The sequence below is a fragment of the Callospermophilus lateralis genome, chromosome 15 (assembly GCF_048772815.1).
Source record: "Callospermophilus lateralis isolate mCalLat2 chromosome 15, mCalLat2.hap1, whole genome shotgun sequence".
NCBI classification, from domain to species: Eukaryota; Metazoa; Chordata; class Mammalia; order Rodentia; family Sciuridae; genus Callospermophilus; species Callospermophilus lateralis.
The window spans coordinates 93,729,308-93,745,846 of record NC_135319.1 but is presented as its reverse complement, the minus strand read 5'-3'; the positions used below and the strand labels follow the sequence as shown (position 1 = coordinate 93,745,846).

The following is a 16,539-nucleotide window of genomic DNA, read 5'->3' as shown; positions in this document are numbered from 1 at the left end:
CCTCGTGTGGTGCCTCTACTCTGTGCTGCAGTGACGCCAGTGGCCAGCATACCACTGGTTATCAGCTGAGGACTCAGGCCCTTTTGCCTGTCTGGGGGGTTGCAGGCCCCGCAGACAGGCACTCCACCTGAGTCTGGATGGAGAATCAGTGTGTCCAGCAGGAGTTATGTGGCTTTTGTCCATCAGAGACCAACTGTGTCTACACACATCCACACAGAATCAAGAGAGGTCACCAAGCCTCAGCCCGAGTCCCTTCTAAATGGTGGCACTGCCTTGTGTAATTAGTTCTGTGTACTGAGGCAGGCTTTCTGGTCTCTTATGATAAACTTACATTTGGGATGCATTTAAATTTTTTTTTTTTTTTTTTTTTTTTTTAAGTTGGTGACTGTCTGAATAGGGAGCCACTGTGCACTGGGTCCTCTGGGCCTTGTCTGTCCAGCCAGGCTGCAGCCTGACCAGGTACTCTGACTGCCATGTGGATGACGCAGAGCAGGGGTGAAGATGCGAGCTGAGAAGGGGAGGCTGAGACTGGCGCCTGGGTGTGTCTGCAAGCTATGGCACCTGGAGGGGTACCTTGGACAGGTCCTGGGTCTCTGAGGAGAGGCCACCTGGCCAGCACCTCCTGAGGCAGAATGAGAGCCAGGATCCTATGAGGCCTGGGTGTGTGGGCTGCTGGAGGGTCATAGCAGTGGGCTTTATAGGTACTCTGTGGTCCATGCCTCCCAGGCAGCATGTGGATGGCAGTGTGGTAAGTATGCTGGTCAGGGAAACAGCGGGACCTGGGAACGGCTGGAGAACTGACTGGTTCCAATTGATGTCTCGGTGAGGTGCCTCCGGGAGGCCTAGAGAAGGGACACCCAGGCTGGGGCCTTCCTGTACTGGGAGCCTCCCCGCTGCAGAAGCCAGGGAGGTGATGGTAGGGTGCCTGGGTTCCATCAGGAGGTCACACGAGAACGAGGGGCATTTAGGGACTGTGGAGGCCAGCAGTACAGGAATCACTCTGTTTTTTGAGGAGTGCTGAGGCCCTGGGGCAGGGCAGGGGCTGAGACAGGGTAAATGCCCTGGCCTCTGAGCTCCATCTGTAAGCCTGGACTCTTATGCTCTGGGCACAGAATGCCGGCAGCCAGAGAGCAGGAGGAACTGGAGGAGGGGTGTACCTGTGCCTGCTCACCTGTGGGCACTGTTGGTCATGGTGAAACTCTCCCACCTAGTCAGCTCACCTGTGGGCTCTGTTGGTCATGCTGAGCCCCCTTACCTGAGCTTGCTCCACCTGTGGGCTCCATTGGTCATGGTGAAGCCCCCTGTCTCCAGCTGCTGAATGTGCATGGCCAGGAGGCGGGCTGAGGGCAGGGTGGGCTGGGCTCGAAAGCGCCGACCTTCCATCAGACACAGGCTGTCGCTCTTCAGGAACACCTGGTGGCCCAGCCAGGGGTGTCAGCGGGAAGTCAGGGCAGCCTGTGTACTGGCTGTGTGGGGGGTGCTGCACAGCACTCTGACTGCACATTTAGTTCAACATGAACCTGGGGTTCCTGGACTGAGGGTTGTAAGCCTGGACTCTTATGCACTGGGCACAGAATGCCGACAGCCAGAGAGCTCTGAGCTGCTCTAATGGCAAATTCCTTATTCTCTGCTGGGCTCCTAAAGAGCCAGGAGCGCGACCTTCCCAGATGAGACCCCTGCTGGCACGTGGTGCAGCCCCGTGATTGTGTTTGCAGTGAGCACACACCAGCCCGACCACGTGGATGCTCTGGGGTGTCTGCCTTAGGCTGACAGTTGAGGCTCTTGCTGCCTCACTTTGGAAAAGTCCAGGTCACTTCAACAGGTCTACTTACTATCCTCCGGGGCCACCTGGGTGCCTGGAAGCAGGTCTCTCAGTCAGCCATGCTCAGGTCCCACTTCCAACCTTGGTTGGTGCCCTGTGCCAGGAGGGCACCCAGCCAGGCCATGTGACCTGGCAGGTGGGGCCCCTTTGCCTAGGTGACCAGGCTGTGTCTGGGGTCCTGACCTGGGCTGTGTGGGTGGGTGCCCTGCAGGGTGTGGAGTAAGGCCTTAGGTTGGAAGCTCTGTGGTCAGTACCTCCACGGCTTTCAGCTCCTCCAGGACCTCTGCGATCTTGGCAGGCAGCATTCTCCAGGCCTGCAATGGAAGCGCAGGTGAGACCCCTGCTGGCCGTGTGCCTTCCACCCACCCATGGCCATGGCCCAGGTGCACGCACAGGAGACTGCCTCACAGCCAGGTTCTCTAGCCCACCCAGGATCTGCATAGCTGTGGCGAAGTTCCTCTGCTCATAGCAAGACTTCGCAACCAGTAGAAACTTGGACAGCACGTTCACCTGCAGCTGAAACAAGGAAGCAACAAGTTCAGTGTCTGGGAGCAGCGGGGGTGGGGTGGGGTGGGGGTGGGGTGGGCAGCTCAGTGGAGAGGCTTGCCCAACATGAACAGGCCCTGGACTCCACCCCACCCAGCACTGTAGAACCAGGCCCAACAGAGAGAAGCAGACGTTGTGAGCAGGTTAACCAAGGTTCAAGGCACACAGTGGTATGGCTGGGTCATTTGTACAAAAAGAAGGTGGGTGGGGTACACAGGTCTATAGTGGTGGTGGCTGTGGGGGCTCCACTGGCAGTGGGGTGGGGTTCGCTTGACCAGCCAGCTCCCACCAGGGTTCTCTGCAGTCTGGTGTGGTCCCTCCATCCCCTGCCTCCGCCCCCTCCTTCTGTCCCCTCCGTCTGTCCCCTGCCCATCTCTTGCCTCCAGCAATGGGTGGCTTCTCACACCTTCTCACAGCACACCACGTGGCTGCATTCATGGACCCACTTCCAGCCACTTGAAGACCTGGAGAATCTGGCTCGTCCTTGGTTTCTGAGCTGCCCTGCCCTTGTTGCCAAGCTGGGCACCCTTCAGGTGGGAACAGGATGTGTGCTGGACACCTTGCACCAGGTGTGACCAGGTCTGCTTTGGTCCTGCCTGGCGAGGGTCAGCCCTACTCCAGGAAGTCCTTGGTGACCAGTTCTGCTGTGGTCCTGTGGGGTAAGGGTTAGCCTTGCCCCAGAGGTCCTTGGTGACTAGCCTCTGGCTATCAGCTTGAGCCTCTTAAAGAGTCTTCAAAGACTCTCACTTGCTCATAATTTGTAAGTTAACATCTCAATTTTATTCTTCATAGATACAAGGTATATCATTTCCAGTGTTTTCAGATAAAAATCATTCTATCACTTTTTTTGTTTTTAATTCTTTTCCCCTCAGTGCTGAGGATCAAACCCCAAAACCCAAGGTCCTCACACCTGCAGGCCATCACTGTACCACTGAGCCACATCCTCCGTCTTGTTTTTAATTGTAAAACGCATGGTTATGGCTGTGGTGGTACAGTCTGTAATCCTAGGGCCTCAGGAGACTGAAGCAGGAGGATTGGGAGTTTGAGGCCAGTATGGGCAATTCCGTGAGACCTTGTTTCAAAATAAAAAAGGGCTGGGGATGTAGCTCAGTGGTAAAGTATCCCTGGGTTCAATCTTCAGCACGGGAAAACCACAATAGAACACAGAGAGTCGTGATGTTCCCCGGCTGTCCTCAGGGGTCCTCCCCCAGCATCCCACAGAGCCAGATGCTCTATTAAAGAAGCCTCTTCCTCCCAGGCCCCTGGCGGCCCTGGCCATCCTTGTGTCTGGGGCTTGGACCCTCAGGTGCTGCTCTTGCTCATGATGGAGCCTGCAGGCACTTCCTTTCTGTCTGGCTCTGTCTCTTGTGTTCTCTCCTCAGGCTCTTCCACCTTGGGGTGTGCCAGAACTTCCTCCCTTTCAAGGTTAGATGGTGTTTCTGGATGTGTGTCCTCTTCTGGCCCCCATCTGTGGACATTCAGCCCTGGGCTAGTGGGACCAGGGTCGCGGGCCTGCCAGGCAGGGATTCTCCACTGAGCTACATCCTCAGCCCACTCCAATAAAATAAAAATCCTATTTTGCTTTCAAAACCACCATTATTCATCTAAGAAAAAGACAGTGTTCATTAAGGTGAGAAATTTCACACCGTCTCTTGTCTTTCCACCCCTACCCCAAGCATTAGGTAGAGTGCCGCTGGGGGCCAGCAGCCTCTGGCTGGGAGAGGCTCAGAGGGGACTGTATATCAACAAGAGCCAACGTTGATTCCATTATGCTTTCTGACGATTTCTGTATTTTAAGAATGTTCTGGGAACATAAGTTTGCAAATATAAAACTCAGCTTTGTTCTGAGTTATAGTTCTGGCACCACAATAAGTGAAATGCAAAGATGGCAAAACCATATAGATTTCAGATTGTGCTGAGCACACTGGATAGAGACCCTTGTAATTTTGCAGGAAACACTTCCCTGGGGAGACTGTGTCTGTGTCCTGTCTCAGAGAATTGTTCCTTTCAGGGGGTTCTGCTCCTCCCAGATGGTTCTGCTCCACCCAGATGGTTCTGCTCCACCCAGATGGTTCTGCTCCTTCCCTGGTGGTTCTGCTCCTTCCCTGGTGGTTCTGCTCCTTTCCTGGTGGTTCTGCTCTTCCTGGTGGTTCTGCTCCTCCTGGTGGTTCTGCTCCTCCTGGTGGTTCTGCTCCTCCTGGTGGTTCTGCTCCTTCCCTGGTGGTTCTGCTCCTTCCCTGGTGGTTCTGCTCCTCCTGGGGGTTCTGCTCCTTCCCTGGTGGTTCTGCTCCTCCTGGTGGTTCTGCTCCTTCCCTGGTGGTTCTGCTCCTTCTGGTGGTTCTGCTCCTTCCCTGGTGGGTCTGCTCCTTCCAGGTGTTCTGCTCCTTCCTGCAGCTCTGTGGTTCTGGTTCTGGTTCTGGGGTGGGGGATGATGCTCAAGAGTCTTGCTGCTGTGGTGTCATGGGTGGCTTTTGCCCTTCCATGTGGGAGTCACTGTCCTGTTGCCTGCAGATGTCCCTCTGCCCACCCCGTGTCTTGCAAGCTGGGCGTTGTCTACCCAGATGGACGGCTCTTCCTGCAAATTTGGGCTGAGTGCAGCAGGTGACAAGCTGCCTCTCTGGCTGGGAGGGGCCATCCTCCACCTTCCAGCAGCTCGGCTTGAGAGGGCCTGAATGCTGGGTCTGCAAGGTGACGGTCACCATTCTTTGTCTGGTCCTGTGGATCCCAGCCACACAGGCCCATTGGAAGAGCCTGACGGCCAATGTCATGTGATGTTTGTGACACTGTTCCTTGGGCTGGAGAAGACAGTGGGTGTGTGGCTGATGAGTGTGCGGCGGCGGGAGCAGCCTGTGAGGCTCAGGCCTGGGAACTATTCCCCGTGGGCTGCTGGGGTTGGGTGCTTTGCCTCAGGGAGCCTGAGTTGGAGGCTGGATCCCCAGGGTGGCCCTTCAGGTGGCTGGGGTTGAGGGACCTGTCGCAGAAGGCTCAAGGCACTCTCGGGGACCCCTCTGGCTGCCTTGAGTGGCAGCGGCAAAGCCCCAGCCTGGGCCCTCTGCTGCCTGGATCCTGTCTGGCCATTTCTCGTTCACCCCACCAGCGCCCCTCCACCTCTGCCACTGTGATGTCATGGCCACAGGAGTCCAGCTGATGCAGGTGCCAGGCCTTTGAACCCCTTCGTAAACAGCCTCCCTCTACTGACTGACACGTGAGCCTCAGTTGCTCCACAGGGACTGTGGCTTTGAGAGACTGCGGAGAGGAAGAGCCCACAGTGGAGGCTGCTTTGGAGTCCAGCAGGGCCGGGACCTCTGGGCCCCAGGGCAGCCCTGGTCAACACCATTCCAACTCTGAATTTCCTGTGGTGCACCCAGCCCAGCCAGAGCCATGCTGGCGAGCATGCCGGGGGCCTGTGTCTGGGGCCAGGTCTGCTTCAAGGGAGCTGGGCCCTGGTGGTGGGTGCTCACTGGGACCTGAAGTCACTGTCCTCTTGCTGTAGGAGACAGGGCCACATTGCACAGGAGCCCTTGTACCCTGATGCCTGTCCTCTGCCTGCCGGTGTGGCCACCTCACAGGAGAAGCACCTAGCTAACCCCAGCCCACAGAAAGCCAGGTCCTGTGGACCTCCATCCAGGGAACTGGAGGCCCCTGCAGTGGGGAGCTTGCTGCATGAAGGTGCAGACCCCTCGGGCCCGAGGCTGGACACTGGGCTCTTCCTGGGTGGAGGGTGGTCCCTGCTGGGCTGCCAGGAGCCCCCTGAGAGCAGGTGGTCAGGTTGGGCTGAGAAGCCGTTGGGCAGACCCAAGGCCTGTGGGACTTTGGAACCTTGGATTTGGCCACAGCAGCTGGAGCTGGACCCTGGCCTGGCCAGAACACTGAGCTAAGTGTCCTTCATTCCAAAAGGGCTGAGGTCTGCATCCGGAGCATGGGCTGCAGGCAAGGAGTTTATGGCTGCCTTAGAGGAGCTCTGGGCAGGGCCGGGTAGTCACAACCCTGGCCCGGGGCAGGACAGGCACAGGTGTGAGGGCCGCCTGGCCGAGGGCTTGCTCTAACGGAGCCCTGTGGGAGGGTGTGTGCAGGACTGGGGACTGTGTGTGTGAGAGGGTGTGTGTGTGTGTGTGAAGGATAGTGTGTAAGTCAGGCTGTTTGAGTGTGTAGGAGGCAATGTGGGTGGGTGTGTAATAGGGAATGTGTGTAAGAGGGCCCTGTCACAGGGACCATGTGAGTGTGTAAGATGGCCCTGTTGGAGGGGCTGTGTGTGAGTGTGAGTGTGTAAGAGGGCCCTGTCGCAGGGGCTGTATGTGTGAGTGTGTGAGAGAGAATGTGTGTAAGAAAGTCCTGTTGGTGGGGCCGTGTGTGTGTCAGAAGGTCCCTGTTGGAGGGGCTGTGTGTGAGTGTGAGTGTGTAAGAGGGTCCTGTTGCAGGAAATGTGTGTAAGAGGGGCCATGTGTGAGTGTGAGTGTGTAAGAGGGTCCTGTCGCCGGGGCCGTATGTGTGAGTGTGTGAGAGAGAATGTGTGTAAGAAAGTCCTGTTGGTGGGGCCGTGTGTGTGTCAGAAGGTCCCTGTTGGAGGGGCTGTGTGTGAGTGTGAGTGTGTAAGAGGGTCCTGTTGCAGGAAATGTGTGTAAGAGGGGCCATGTGTGAGTGTGAGTGTGTAAGAGGGTCCTGTCGCCGGGGCCGTATGTGTGAGTGTGTGAGAGAGAATGTGTGTAAGAGGGTCCTGTTGGTGGGGCCGTGTGTGTGTCAGAAGGTCCCTGTTGGAGGGGCTGTGTGTGAGTGTGAGTGTGTAAGAGGGCCCTGTCGCAGGGGCTGTATGTGTCTGCGGGTCTGTGTGTAAAGGACCAGGTGTGAGAGGGATGTGAGTGTGAGCACTAGCATGACCGGTGTTTCTGGGCAGGGCCCACATGTCCTGGTGTCCTGTAGCCCACAGCGCTGGAGCTTCTGCAGAGGAGGGTCGGCCTGGTAATGTGACGGCCATGCCCGTCTGGGCCCGTGTCCATGGCCACTGTGGTTTGCTCTTTCCCTTTGACTTGGGTTGAGTGTTGCTGTGGGGGACAGGAAGTGTGGGCTCCCTGCCCCTGGAGAAGGGGCAGGCTGTGGGCCGACACCCGTGGGTCCCCGCCTCTCTCTGACCTCAGCCAGGAGGTGCCTACCTTGGAGGTGTGGCTGGTCACGATCTCAGCAGCCACCCAGGTGCTGACGTCGTCTGCGTTTCTTAGAAGCTGTAGCAGGTACTTGTCCTGGACGTAACTGGGCAGAAACAGGCTGCAGGTTTGGGCAGACAGAGACTCGGAGGAGCTGGCCCTGGGGAGAGCATGGAGCACTTCACCTGGGGATGGGGCGTGCGGAGCCTCTCTGCAGCCAGGAGCAGCCAGGAGGCACTTGGGGGAGGCCCCAACCCCCCACCAGCCCTCTGGGCCTGGGACTCTTTGACCACTCACTTGGGGATGGTCCCACTTGTGTCCATGACACCCAGGGCCCGCGAGTTCAGGAAGTGGACGGGGTGGCACTTTTGAAACAGTTCCTGCCGGGACATAGAAGCAGATGGTCAGGCCACTGTCCCCAAGGGCCTGGAAACCACGGTGGTGTCCCAAGGAGGGCTGGATATTTGGGTCGTCTCTTGGAGTATAGGGTGACCTATGCAATGGGCCAATGTGCCATGAGCTTGACCAACAAGCTCCCGTGCTCAGTCCTTGGGGCCGGTGACATGGCCAACCCTGATAATGGTAGGATTTCTTGGCATTTCTGTCACCTGCCTTAATGGTATGGTATCCTAGGACAGCAGGGGGTCATGGAGGGGCTCCTGGGCTCTGGACCCAGGCCAGGAGCAGAGAGAGGAATTGGGCAAGGACATGAGGAGCTGTGCTGACCCAGGCCCAGAGTGTGGTGGCCAGTATGTGGTGACCTGGTGCCATCTGTGTGCCCTGAGCAGCTGGAGAGGAGGGTCCAGCTTGGCTGGAGACCAGTTCTGTCCCTGACTCCAGCCTCCCCACTCTTGGAAGCTGCTCCTTAGGACCTGCGTTCCTGGCAGCCAGGTCCCTCTTCGACTGTCCCATCTGTTGCTCAGGAAGTGTCTGCTGAAGCCCATGATGCCAGACTGTCCCTGGCTTGCCCCTTGCTGCCTGTGGCCAGTCCAGGTATGGGTCCTCTGCCCCCTCCTGGTGCCCGCAGCCCCCACGCACCTGTTGCAGCAACGTCAGCTGAGTGAAGAGCTGGTGCGTGCTGTACTCTGTCAGGAAGTAGGACCCCTTCCCGCTAGCCTTGGTGTAGGGGCCGTAGAAGTCCTCGAAGAAGCAGGGCTTGGGCAAGGCGGACGCAATGGTGTACTGGCGCTCTCTGTGGTGTGGCAGAGTCAGCCCGTTGCCCCGGGGCAGTCTCCAGGAAAAGCTCTGTGGGCAAGCCAAATCCCCTCCAGGTCAGGCAGGCCAGGTGGGGGGGGCTGGGTGAGGAAGGCAGGGTTCTGCCCAGGGCTCTTCAGACTGGCTCAGCCAGAGTCAGAGAGCAAATCCCTCCCATCCACTCTTAGAACAAAGACCACTGTCCTGGGTTCTTCCACCCAGGCCTCCCACCCAAAGGTCAGAGAGACGTTGGCTAGGCACAGTAGGACCCACCTCATGGGAGTGCATGGTGGGCCCCTCCATTGCCCTTGCCCAGGGCAAGGGACCAGCCCCAAAGAGGAATGTGCATGGAGAGCATGGGTGTGCACATGTGTACACACACATGTGAGTGCAGGTCCATGCGCACAGTGCGCACATATACACACATGCATGCACGTGCAGATCTGTGTATGCAAGTGTGTTCCTGTATGTGCACACTGTCTTCCAGGTCGGGTGTGTACATGCATGCATTCTCTGGATGTCTATGCATGTGCACGTGAGCACTTGCACACCATGTCCTCCAGTGGGTCTCAGGGAACATCATCTGCCATACAGGGAAGCCCTTCCCTGGGAAATGCCCCCACCTTCCGGGAGGTGCCATCCTCTGAGAACCTCTTGCAGAGGGCATTGAAGGGTCTGGTGTCCTCCTCGGTCTCCTTGGGATCCTCTAGGTCTGTGCTGCGAGGGGAACCATCAGCCCGCCGGTCAGTGCCCACTTCTAGGAGGCCCAGCAGGTGCTCAGCAGAACCGTCCAGGGGCAGGATCTAGGCAGAAGCATGGCAGGGGTGGGGTCAGGGCAGTGCCTCCCTCTGTGCAGCCTGGAGTGCTGGCTGGCCATAGGTGCAGTGGCCACCTTAGAGGAGATGAAGTCCTCCAGCCGCCCCAGCAGCCCTGCGTTCCTGGTGAAGTCCACGGTGTAGCAGTCCTCCACCCAGGCCTGCAGCACGCAGAGGCTCCGCCTGTAGATCTTGGTGAAGGTCGAGGTGGGGTCCTCGTGGGCCCTGGAGGGAGACAGGATGCCTGTGGTGGGGCACCCAGCTTGTGTGGGTGAGGGGCATGTGGGGTGTATGGGTCATGTGGGGTGATGACCGGCCAGGCCAGAGACCAGGCCAGAGCTTTCCCCGTAGCCCACTGCCCCTCTCCAGCCCTGTCACTGCCCTGCTGCCCTGGAGAGGGAGGCTAAGGCAAGCAGGCCTCTACCCCTGCTTGGCTGTTCTCTGCCGGGGGTGGGCTTGGCTCTCCCCTGGGCCAGCAGGAAGGGGCCAGCCCTCGCCAACCAGGCTGCCTCCCAGAGCACCCAGATGTGCTGGCCACTGCCCTGCACCCTGCTGCGCTGCGTCCCAGCCTTGGCCTTCCCTGGTGAGGCTCTCCTGTGCCTAGTCCCTCTTGGGGTCTCCTGGGGCCACCTTGCCCTTCACAGGGCCCTCTCCCCAGCCTGTCCCAATTGGTGATACCTGGACAGGGTGCTGCTGATGCGGTCCAGGAGGAAGTGCAGGAAGTCCTGTGGTGTGCAGAAGTACCGGAAGGTGTACAGGAACTGCTGGACGTAGCCCTCCAGGAAGGCATCGCTGGGGAGAGAGCGCAGCCCGGAGCCTGGGCCTCAGGGGCTCCCACTGACCTGGACTCACCTGTGCTGACGATGGTGGGGGGTCCCGGGGCGAGCGTGAGTGTGTGAGGGAGTGTGGCTTTGTGGCTGTGGGCTCTGAGAAGGAGAACCTCTGTGAGCTGTGTGCTCCTGGGTGTGGATGGGGGAGCTCTAGGCAGCTCAGATGCCCCTTGGGGTCCTACACCCCTGAAGTTCCCAGCCTTCCTGATGTGCAGCACCAGGCGCCCGTCCCAGCTCCGCAGGCTGCCTCTGAGGGCTGCACTCGGGTGCTCAGGGAGCCGCACCTGGACGGAGCACTGTGCTCACGGGCTCCTCACTGGGTGTCCCAGCTGGGGACACTGACTGGAGCCCACAGGTGGGCTGGGGGCGGGGGAGGGCTGACAGGGTGCTGCCCAGGTCCAGGGAGGAGTCCAGGGCTGGGACATTGTGTCCACCATAGGGGACCCCCAGGGGACGAGGACCGCCATGGCCACAGCCCCGTGGGGGACTAGACAGCCGCTGGCTCAGCTGGCCCTGCAAAGGTGATGCTTCTCAGAGCTGGACAGAGGTCCTCTGCCTCGTGAGCATTCACCACCACCAGGGCCCGCCCACTGCAGTGCTGCGCTCCCACACGCACCACACTCTTGCATGTACACCAAGCATGCATGCCACACATCACAACTACACCACACAGCACCCCAGTGTGCATGTGTGTGTGCAAGCTTGCACATAACTCATGCACAATCACACAGTACCCATTTTACCCAACACATCATCCACACGCACACATGTGCCACATGATACCACATAAGGCCCCACATACCACACGACACAGTACACATCACACATCACATGCACCACACCATGCATCACAGACAGCACACGCCCATGAACGCACATCGCTCTATACACACTTGGAGCACAGCACACCCCTGAAGCTGGCAGCAGGCCCCATGGTGGGCATGACTGCACCCTCCTGCAGGCAAGGGGAGGCTGAGTTGAGGGTCAGCCTGGAGTCCCAGCAGGCAGGAGGCCCCAGCATGACTGGGTGAGTGCTCCTGGGAGACAGGGCTGGTGGGAAGGAGGCGGCTGTGCCAGGAGGCCTGGGTCTCTAGAGGGAATCCTGTTCCTTGACTGGCCTCTCTGGGCCCTGCTGACACACACTGATCAGGTCTGGGGTTGCCACAGCCCCTGACCCAGAGGATGCAATGGTGTGGAGCCTGGGAGGAGCCCTGTCATCTGGGAAAGTCCGGGTGATCCATCCGCCCCCATGTCTAGTGTGGGTAGTGCCATCAGGGGAAGAGAGCCTGTGGGAGGCCTGGTGCTTGGGAACATGGTGACACTGCCAGGCCAGAGGGCATGGGGCTGGTGTGTGGGAGAGGTGGGCACCTAGCCACAGATGGCTCTGCAGCCCTGGCAGAGGGAGTGGGTTCCAGGGCTCTTCCCTTGCTTCCTGGTGGTCACTCAGGGCATCTGACAGCAAAACAGAGCTCACACCAGAGGCTGGGGTGCAGCAATGCACACTGAGTGCTGAGCCCAGCCCAAGCCTTGCTCCAGGGGTTATGGCAGAGGCCGTGTCAACCCTCCGGGCCGTACCAGGCTCCTGTGAACATTCGTGTTGGAAGCCCAGTGGCGTGCTAATCATGCAGCCTGTTCTCCACTCTCCCAGGACAACCTCCTGGGTGCACCCTGAGACCCGATGCCGGGGCATCTGCAGAAACGGCTGAGGCTCCTTGGCACAGCAGTGACAGTGAACACAGGTCAAATGAGCAAACATTTTCCTAAATTAAAGAACAACCCAGCTTAGATGGGGCTTTCCCTGCCTCTTCTGGGGCCTCTTTCCTTTTCCTGAATAAGCTCTTCCCGCTCCTGCTCTCAACCTCGTGCCCAGGGATCGGCAGGCACCTCCCGGGCACCTGTGCGCACCTGGAGTAGAGGTAGGCCATGAGCCCCAGTGGTGTGCCAGCCTGCAGGATGCGGGCCTTCTGCTGCCGGCCCCCACACGGGGGCTTGTTGACGTTGTAGAAGATGAGGGAGGAGGACTCGTCCAGGGGGCTGAAGTCCAGTGTGTCGCAGGGGGCTGCCGCGATGTTCACGATCACTGGCAGGGTGCAGGGCTCCAGGCCCCAGCGCTCTGCGTACATGACCTGGAGGAGGGCCGAGTCACGTCACGGCTGGCAGCGCGCTCACCCTGCCTCTGTCCCCCGGGAGGGAACCTGGGTGCCACGTGCCGCGCCGGGGAAGGGCCTTGCCTGCAGGTACTTCTTGACCAGGCTGAGGAACTGCACCTTGGCCTTCGTCTCCTCCAGCTGCCCTCGCAGCTTGGACAACATGGTCTTCACCTCGGAGCCTGCGGGGCAGAGCGGTCGGCACTGGCGGCCCCAGGCCCCGGGCTGGCCTGTCTGTCGGGGTGGGCTTACCTTTGTTGCGCTTTTCCTTCTGCAAGAGCTTCTGGTAGAACTTCAAGGTCTTCCGGTAGTTTCTCTTCTCTATCAGGAGCTGCTGCTCCAGCTCCTAAGAGGAAGCACACAGTGTCAGCCCAGCTGCCAGCCCGGGGCAACTGCAGCCGGAGCCACCCCTGGCCCCTCACATGAGGCCAAGGCCAGGGGGACATGCCCGAGGGCTGATAAAGCTGTCCGTCAACTGAGGAGAAAGGGACGGGAGGAAGTGCTCCACGGAACACTGAAACAGGGCAGCCAGTGGTGTGTCACCTTACAGTGACCATCACCCCAAGGGGCACCGCATCCACGAGCTCTGGTCTGCCCCCCCCACCCCCAGGGGCCCTGTTTGGGACATGTCCACTCCTCCTGAGATCTTGTTCCCCTCTTCCTCCAGGCCAGGGCAGCAGGGCTCGCCCCTGCCCTTAGTGGCCTCTCCAGATGAACATGTGTGCCTATGAGTGTTTCTCCTGAACCTGTCTGGAATCCAGGTTCCTGCCCCAGAGGACAGCAGGGCTCACCTGAGTCAGGGTGCTCAGTCCTTGCAGGCATCAGTCCACCTCCATGAGGGCAGCAGAACTTGGGCCAGACCCCCCCTGCCCTGGGCTTTGCTCGAGGCACCCTATGCCAGGTGGGTCTGAGCTATTCCTAGGATGAGGTGGGTTTTTTTGTACCAGGGATTGAACCCAGGGGCACTTAACCACTGAGCCACATCCACGGCCATTTTAATTTTTGTTTTGAGACAGGGTCTCACTAAGTTGCTTAGGGTCTTGCTAAGCTGCTAGGGCTGACTTTGAACTAGTGATCCTCCTGCCTCAGCCTCCTGAGCTGCTTACAGGAGTATGCCATTGTGCCTGGCTGGATAAGATGTTGCGAGGGTTCATTTGACATTTAGGAGGAGGATGCCTTACTCCCCCAGGACACCTCTGTAGCCTGGCAGGCAGCCCCCCTCCAGGTACTATGTCCCCTCTGTCCCATGGCCTGAGACATGGCCTCCCTAATTGCACCCAGGGGCCTTGGGCCCAGCTGGATGGGCTGGGCTGGGGTGAGTATGGGCCCTCAGCTGGGACTGAGCCTGGGCTGTCCCCATAGGGAATGGGGTGGGGGCCAGTGGGCAGCTCCACGATGGTCAATGTGGCCAGGCCCAGGCAGCTGTAGAGGGGTCCAGACCCAGCAGAACCTGAGTCTTGCTGTTAAGCCAGGTGGTGCCAAGACCTCTGGCCCTGCCACAGCTTGGCCGAGGCACACTCTGGGCAGGGTCTGTCTCCATGGAAATGTATTGGAGAACACCGGTGTGGACCACGTGAGGACCCCATGCAAGGGCCTTTGCTGGCACTGCCCCAGAGCTGCTGAGCCTCACCTTCCCGGGGCTGGAGGAGAGCCTGGGTCTGACATCCCACAGCCAGGCTTCCAGTCCGCCTCCCCTCAATGGCGGTCTGAACCAGCTCTCTTTTGTGGTGGGGAGTAGGACGGGTCCCAGGCTGTGCCATGGCTGCGTGCCCAAAGCCTGGCCTCCCACTTGGAGCCACATGAGGCTGTCTAGATTATTAACATGAAATAAAACTGAAGTGCCAGTTCCTTAGCCACACGGGTAGCATTCAAGTGCTCAGAAACTGCATGTGGTGGCTCCCTGCACACAGTGCAGACCCAGAACATCCTGTCCTGGGGAAGGCCGGGGCACCTCAGAGGTCGAGGCTGGTGACTGCAGCCTCCCGAGCTGTGTGCACAGGCTGCATCCCGCTGTCTGCTGGCTGGAGCCAGGCCAGAGGTCCTCACAGCTGTGACCCTGGCCTCTGAGGAGGGGGGCCATGGCCCCAGGGCTGGGCGGCTCCTGTCTGTCCCTGGAGGTCACCCTGTACCGGGTTCTGTCTGCCCTGTTGTCTCTTGTCTGAGTGGAGGTGCTGATGTTGACAAATCCTTGGGGAGGGTTTGTGGGTGCCAAGGACTTGGGAACCTGAAGGTGGTTCCCTGTGAGGCAGCACGTGCCTGCCGCCTGCTAAAACACAGACTGTGCAGACGTGCTGCATCGAGGCCGCTCCCAACGTGAGCAGCACTTGGCACCGCCCGGCTCTGCAGACAGGTGTGGATTTTAGATAGATCTACATGACGTGATCTTCACACAACCTGCAGAGGAAGACACAAGAGCTGGCCTCCCTATGGGGTCCACACCGTGGCTGATGCACAGAACAGCGTGGCCCGAGGCCCAGGTGGTTGGTCAGGCCCAGTTGCAAGGACGGTGAGGCAGGCTTTGCCCCTATCCTGACCAAGAGCTCTTAGGAAATCAGAAGAGCACTGGTTTGTTACAGAAGTAAGTGTGTGTGATCTGAGGTGCAGTTTAGGCACAATGGCCACTGGATTTAATGGGCCAAATGGCTAATGGACCCCAGGGTAGACAAAGAAAGCAACAATCAGAGGTTAGAAAACCCGGAAATTACAAAAAAAGGAAGAAAGCAGGGATGAACTGAAGCCACTGCCAATCCCCAAACACAGAAAGCAAAGTCCGTTTCCACAGCAGAAGCAGAACCCGGTGCCCAGGCTAGGACTCGGGGTGTTGGGTACGCAACCGCGGCTGCAGACACTGCAGCATGCATTCCCGCCTGTGGCCGGCCACAGGCTCAGGGGCTGTTGGTTCATGCTGTGAATGGTCAATGCCACCTCCCCTCCCCAGTGAAGGGGCTGCCCGTGCAGGCCCTTGCTCTTTGGGGCACAATGTGAAGTCTGCCCACAAACGTGATGCTCTCCTTGCTTGAGGCAGACAGTGGTTTCTCACAGGCACAACCGCTGTGCCGTCTCACCTAAGCCACCCGCCACGCAGACCAGGGCACAGGAAACTCATCCGACATTCCCCCCGGGGGGCAGGCCACTCCTTGTCTCCTGTGCCCCAAGGGCAGCCACCCTCCTCAGAGGAACCCCTGTATAGCCATCCTGAGCAGGAGCCACAGCAGTAACGTCAGCCTGGCCACCTGTGCCCTCACTGGCTGAGGACGGGTCAGTGCTTAAGGAACCTGGACCCAGCTGTGGGATCACAGCCGAGTCAGCAGGAGCTGGCCTTAGCGTGTTTTCAAGGTCTTTTCTGGGGATAGAGCCCATGGCCCCTTCTGGAGCAGCCTCGCAATACACACCCCTGTACCTGGGCTCTTTCATGGTCTGAGCGTTGGAGCAGCCCAGTCAGGGCTGCCCAGCACACAGCTGCAGGGCAGTGCTACTCAGGTTGCCACTGGTGGAGGCCTGACCTCTGGTCTGGTGCATGTCCTGAGGGTGCTGAGCCTGGTCTCTTGCCACCTGTGCTAGTGCCTTACCCCTCCTGGTCTGTTTCTTGTGCTGATGGATGACAGGCCAGTGGCCCTGCGGGCACTTTCTGCCGCGCGGTGGTTTTGTTTTCTGCTGCCTGGAAAGGTGGGGCTGGGGGGGGGCAGTGCTCCAGGAGCTGCGGGGAGACAGGAAGCAGGATGAGCCCCACAGAGTTGAAGGAGCGAGGCTCAGGGGCATTCTGGGGCCCGGGAGGTGCCAGGCACCTTGGTCCTGTTCAGGGCTGAGCCTCGTGACGCTGAGTCCCTGGTATGAGAGGTGAGGGGTGCTATGGGCTCCCCTGCAAGGCACGGTATCTGGGCCCTGCTCGTCAGTGGATGTCTGTGCAGAGCGCCCCTGCTTGTGGGGTCCCAAGGCACACGTACAGGGCTGAGAGATACTGCCCTGGGCCATGGGCTGGGGCCAGAGGTGTGAATGAAGTGGGCAGGGGGGTGCCAGGAGCCCATCTGCTGAGGGTCTTGTCAGACC

General features: G+C 59.3%; 1 protein-coding gene across 1 annotated transcript in view; it reads right to left on the bottom strand.

The window, feature by feature from the left end:
* Kndc1 (kinase non-catalytic C-lobe domain containing 1) overlaps nucleotides 1-16,539 on the bottom strand; it is a 44,412-nt gene that overhangs the window by 534 nt on the left and 27,339 nt on the right. The window contains exons 18-29 of the mRNA XM_077105436.1: nucleotides 12,745-12,838; nucleotides 12,577-12,674; nucleotides 12,251-12,471; nucleotides 10,194-10,307; nucleotides 9,593-9,740; nucleotides 9,324-9,503; nucleotides 8,545-8,751; nucleotides 7,804-7,886; nucleotides 7,516-7,666; nucleotides 2,216-2,338; nucleotides 2,077-2,136; nucleotides 1,256-1,413 (exon numbers count right to left, since the gene is read on the bottom strand). Of these exons, the coding sequence (XP_076961551.1) occupies nucleotides 1,256-1,413; nucleotides 2,077-2,136; nucleotides 2,216-2,338; nucleotides 7,516-7,666; nucleotides 7,804-7,886; nucleotides 8,545-8,751; nucleotides 9,324-9,503; nucleotides 9,593-9,740; nucleotides 10,194-10,307; nucleotides 12,251-12,471; nucleotides 12,577-12,674; nucleotides 12,745-12,838 (1,637 nt within the window). The remainder of the gene's footprint in view (nucleotides 1-1,255; nucleotides 1,414-2,076; nucleotides 2,137-2,215; nucleotides 2,339-7,515; nucleotides 7,667-7,803; nucleotides 7,887-8,544; nucleotides 8,752-9,323; nucleotides 9,504-9,592; nucleotides 9,741-10,193; nucleotides 10,308-12,250; nucleotides 12,472-12,576; nucleotides 12,675-12,744; nucleotides 12,839-16,539) is intronic.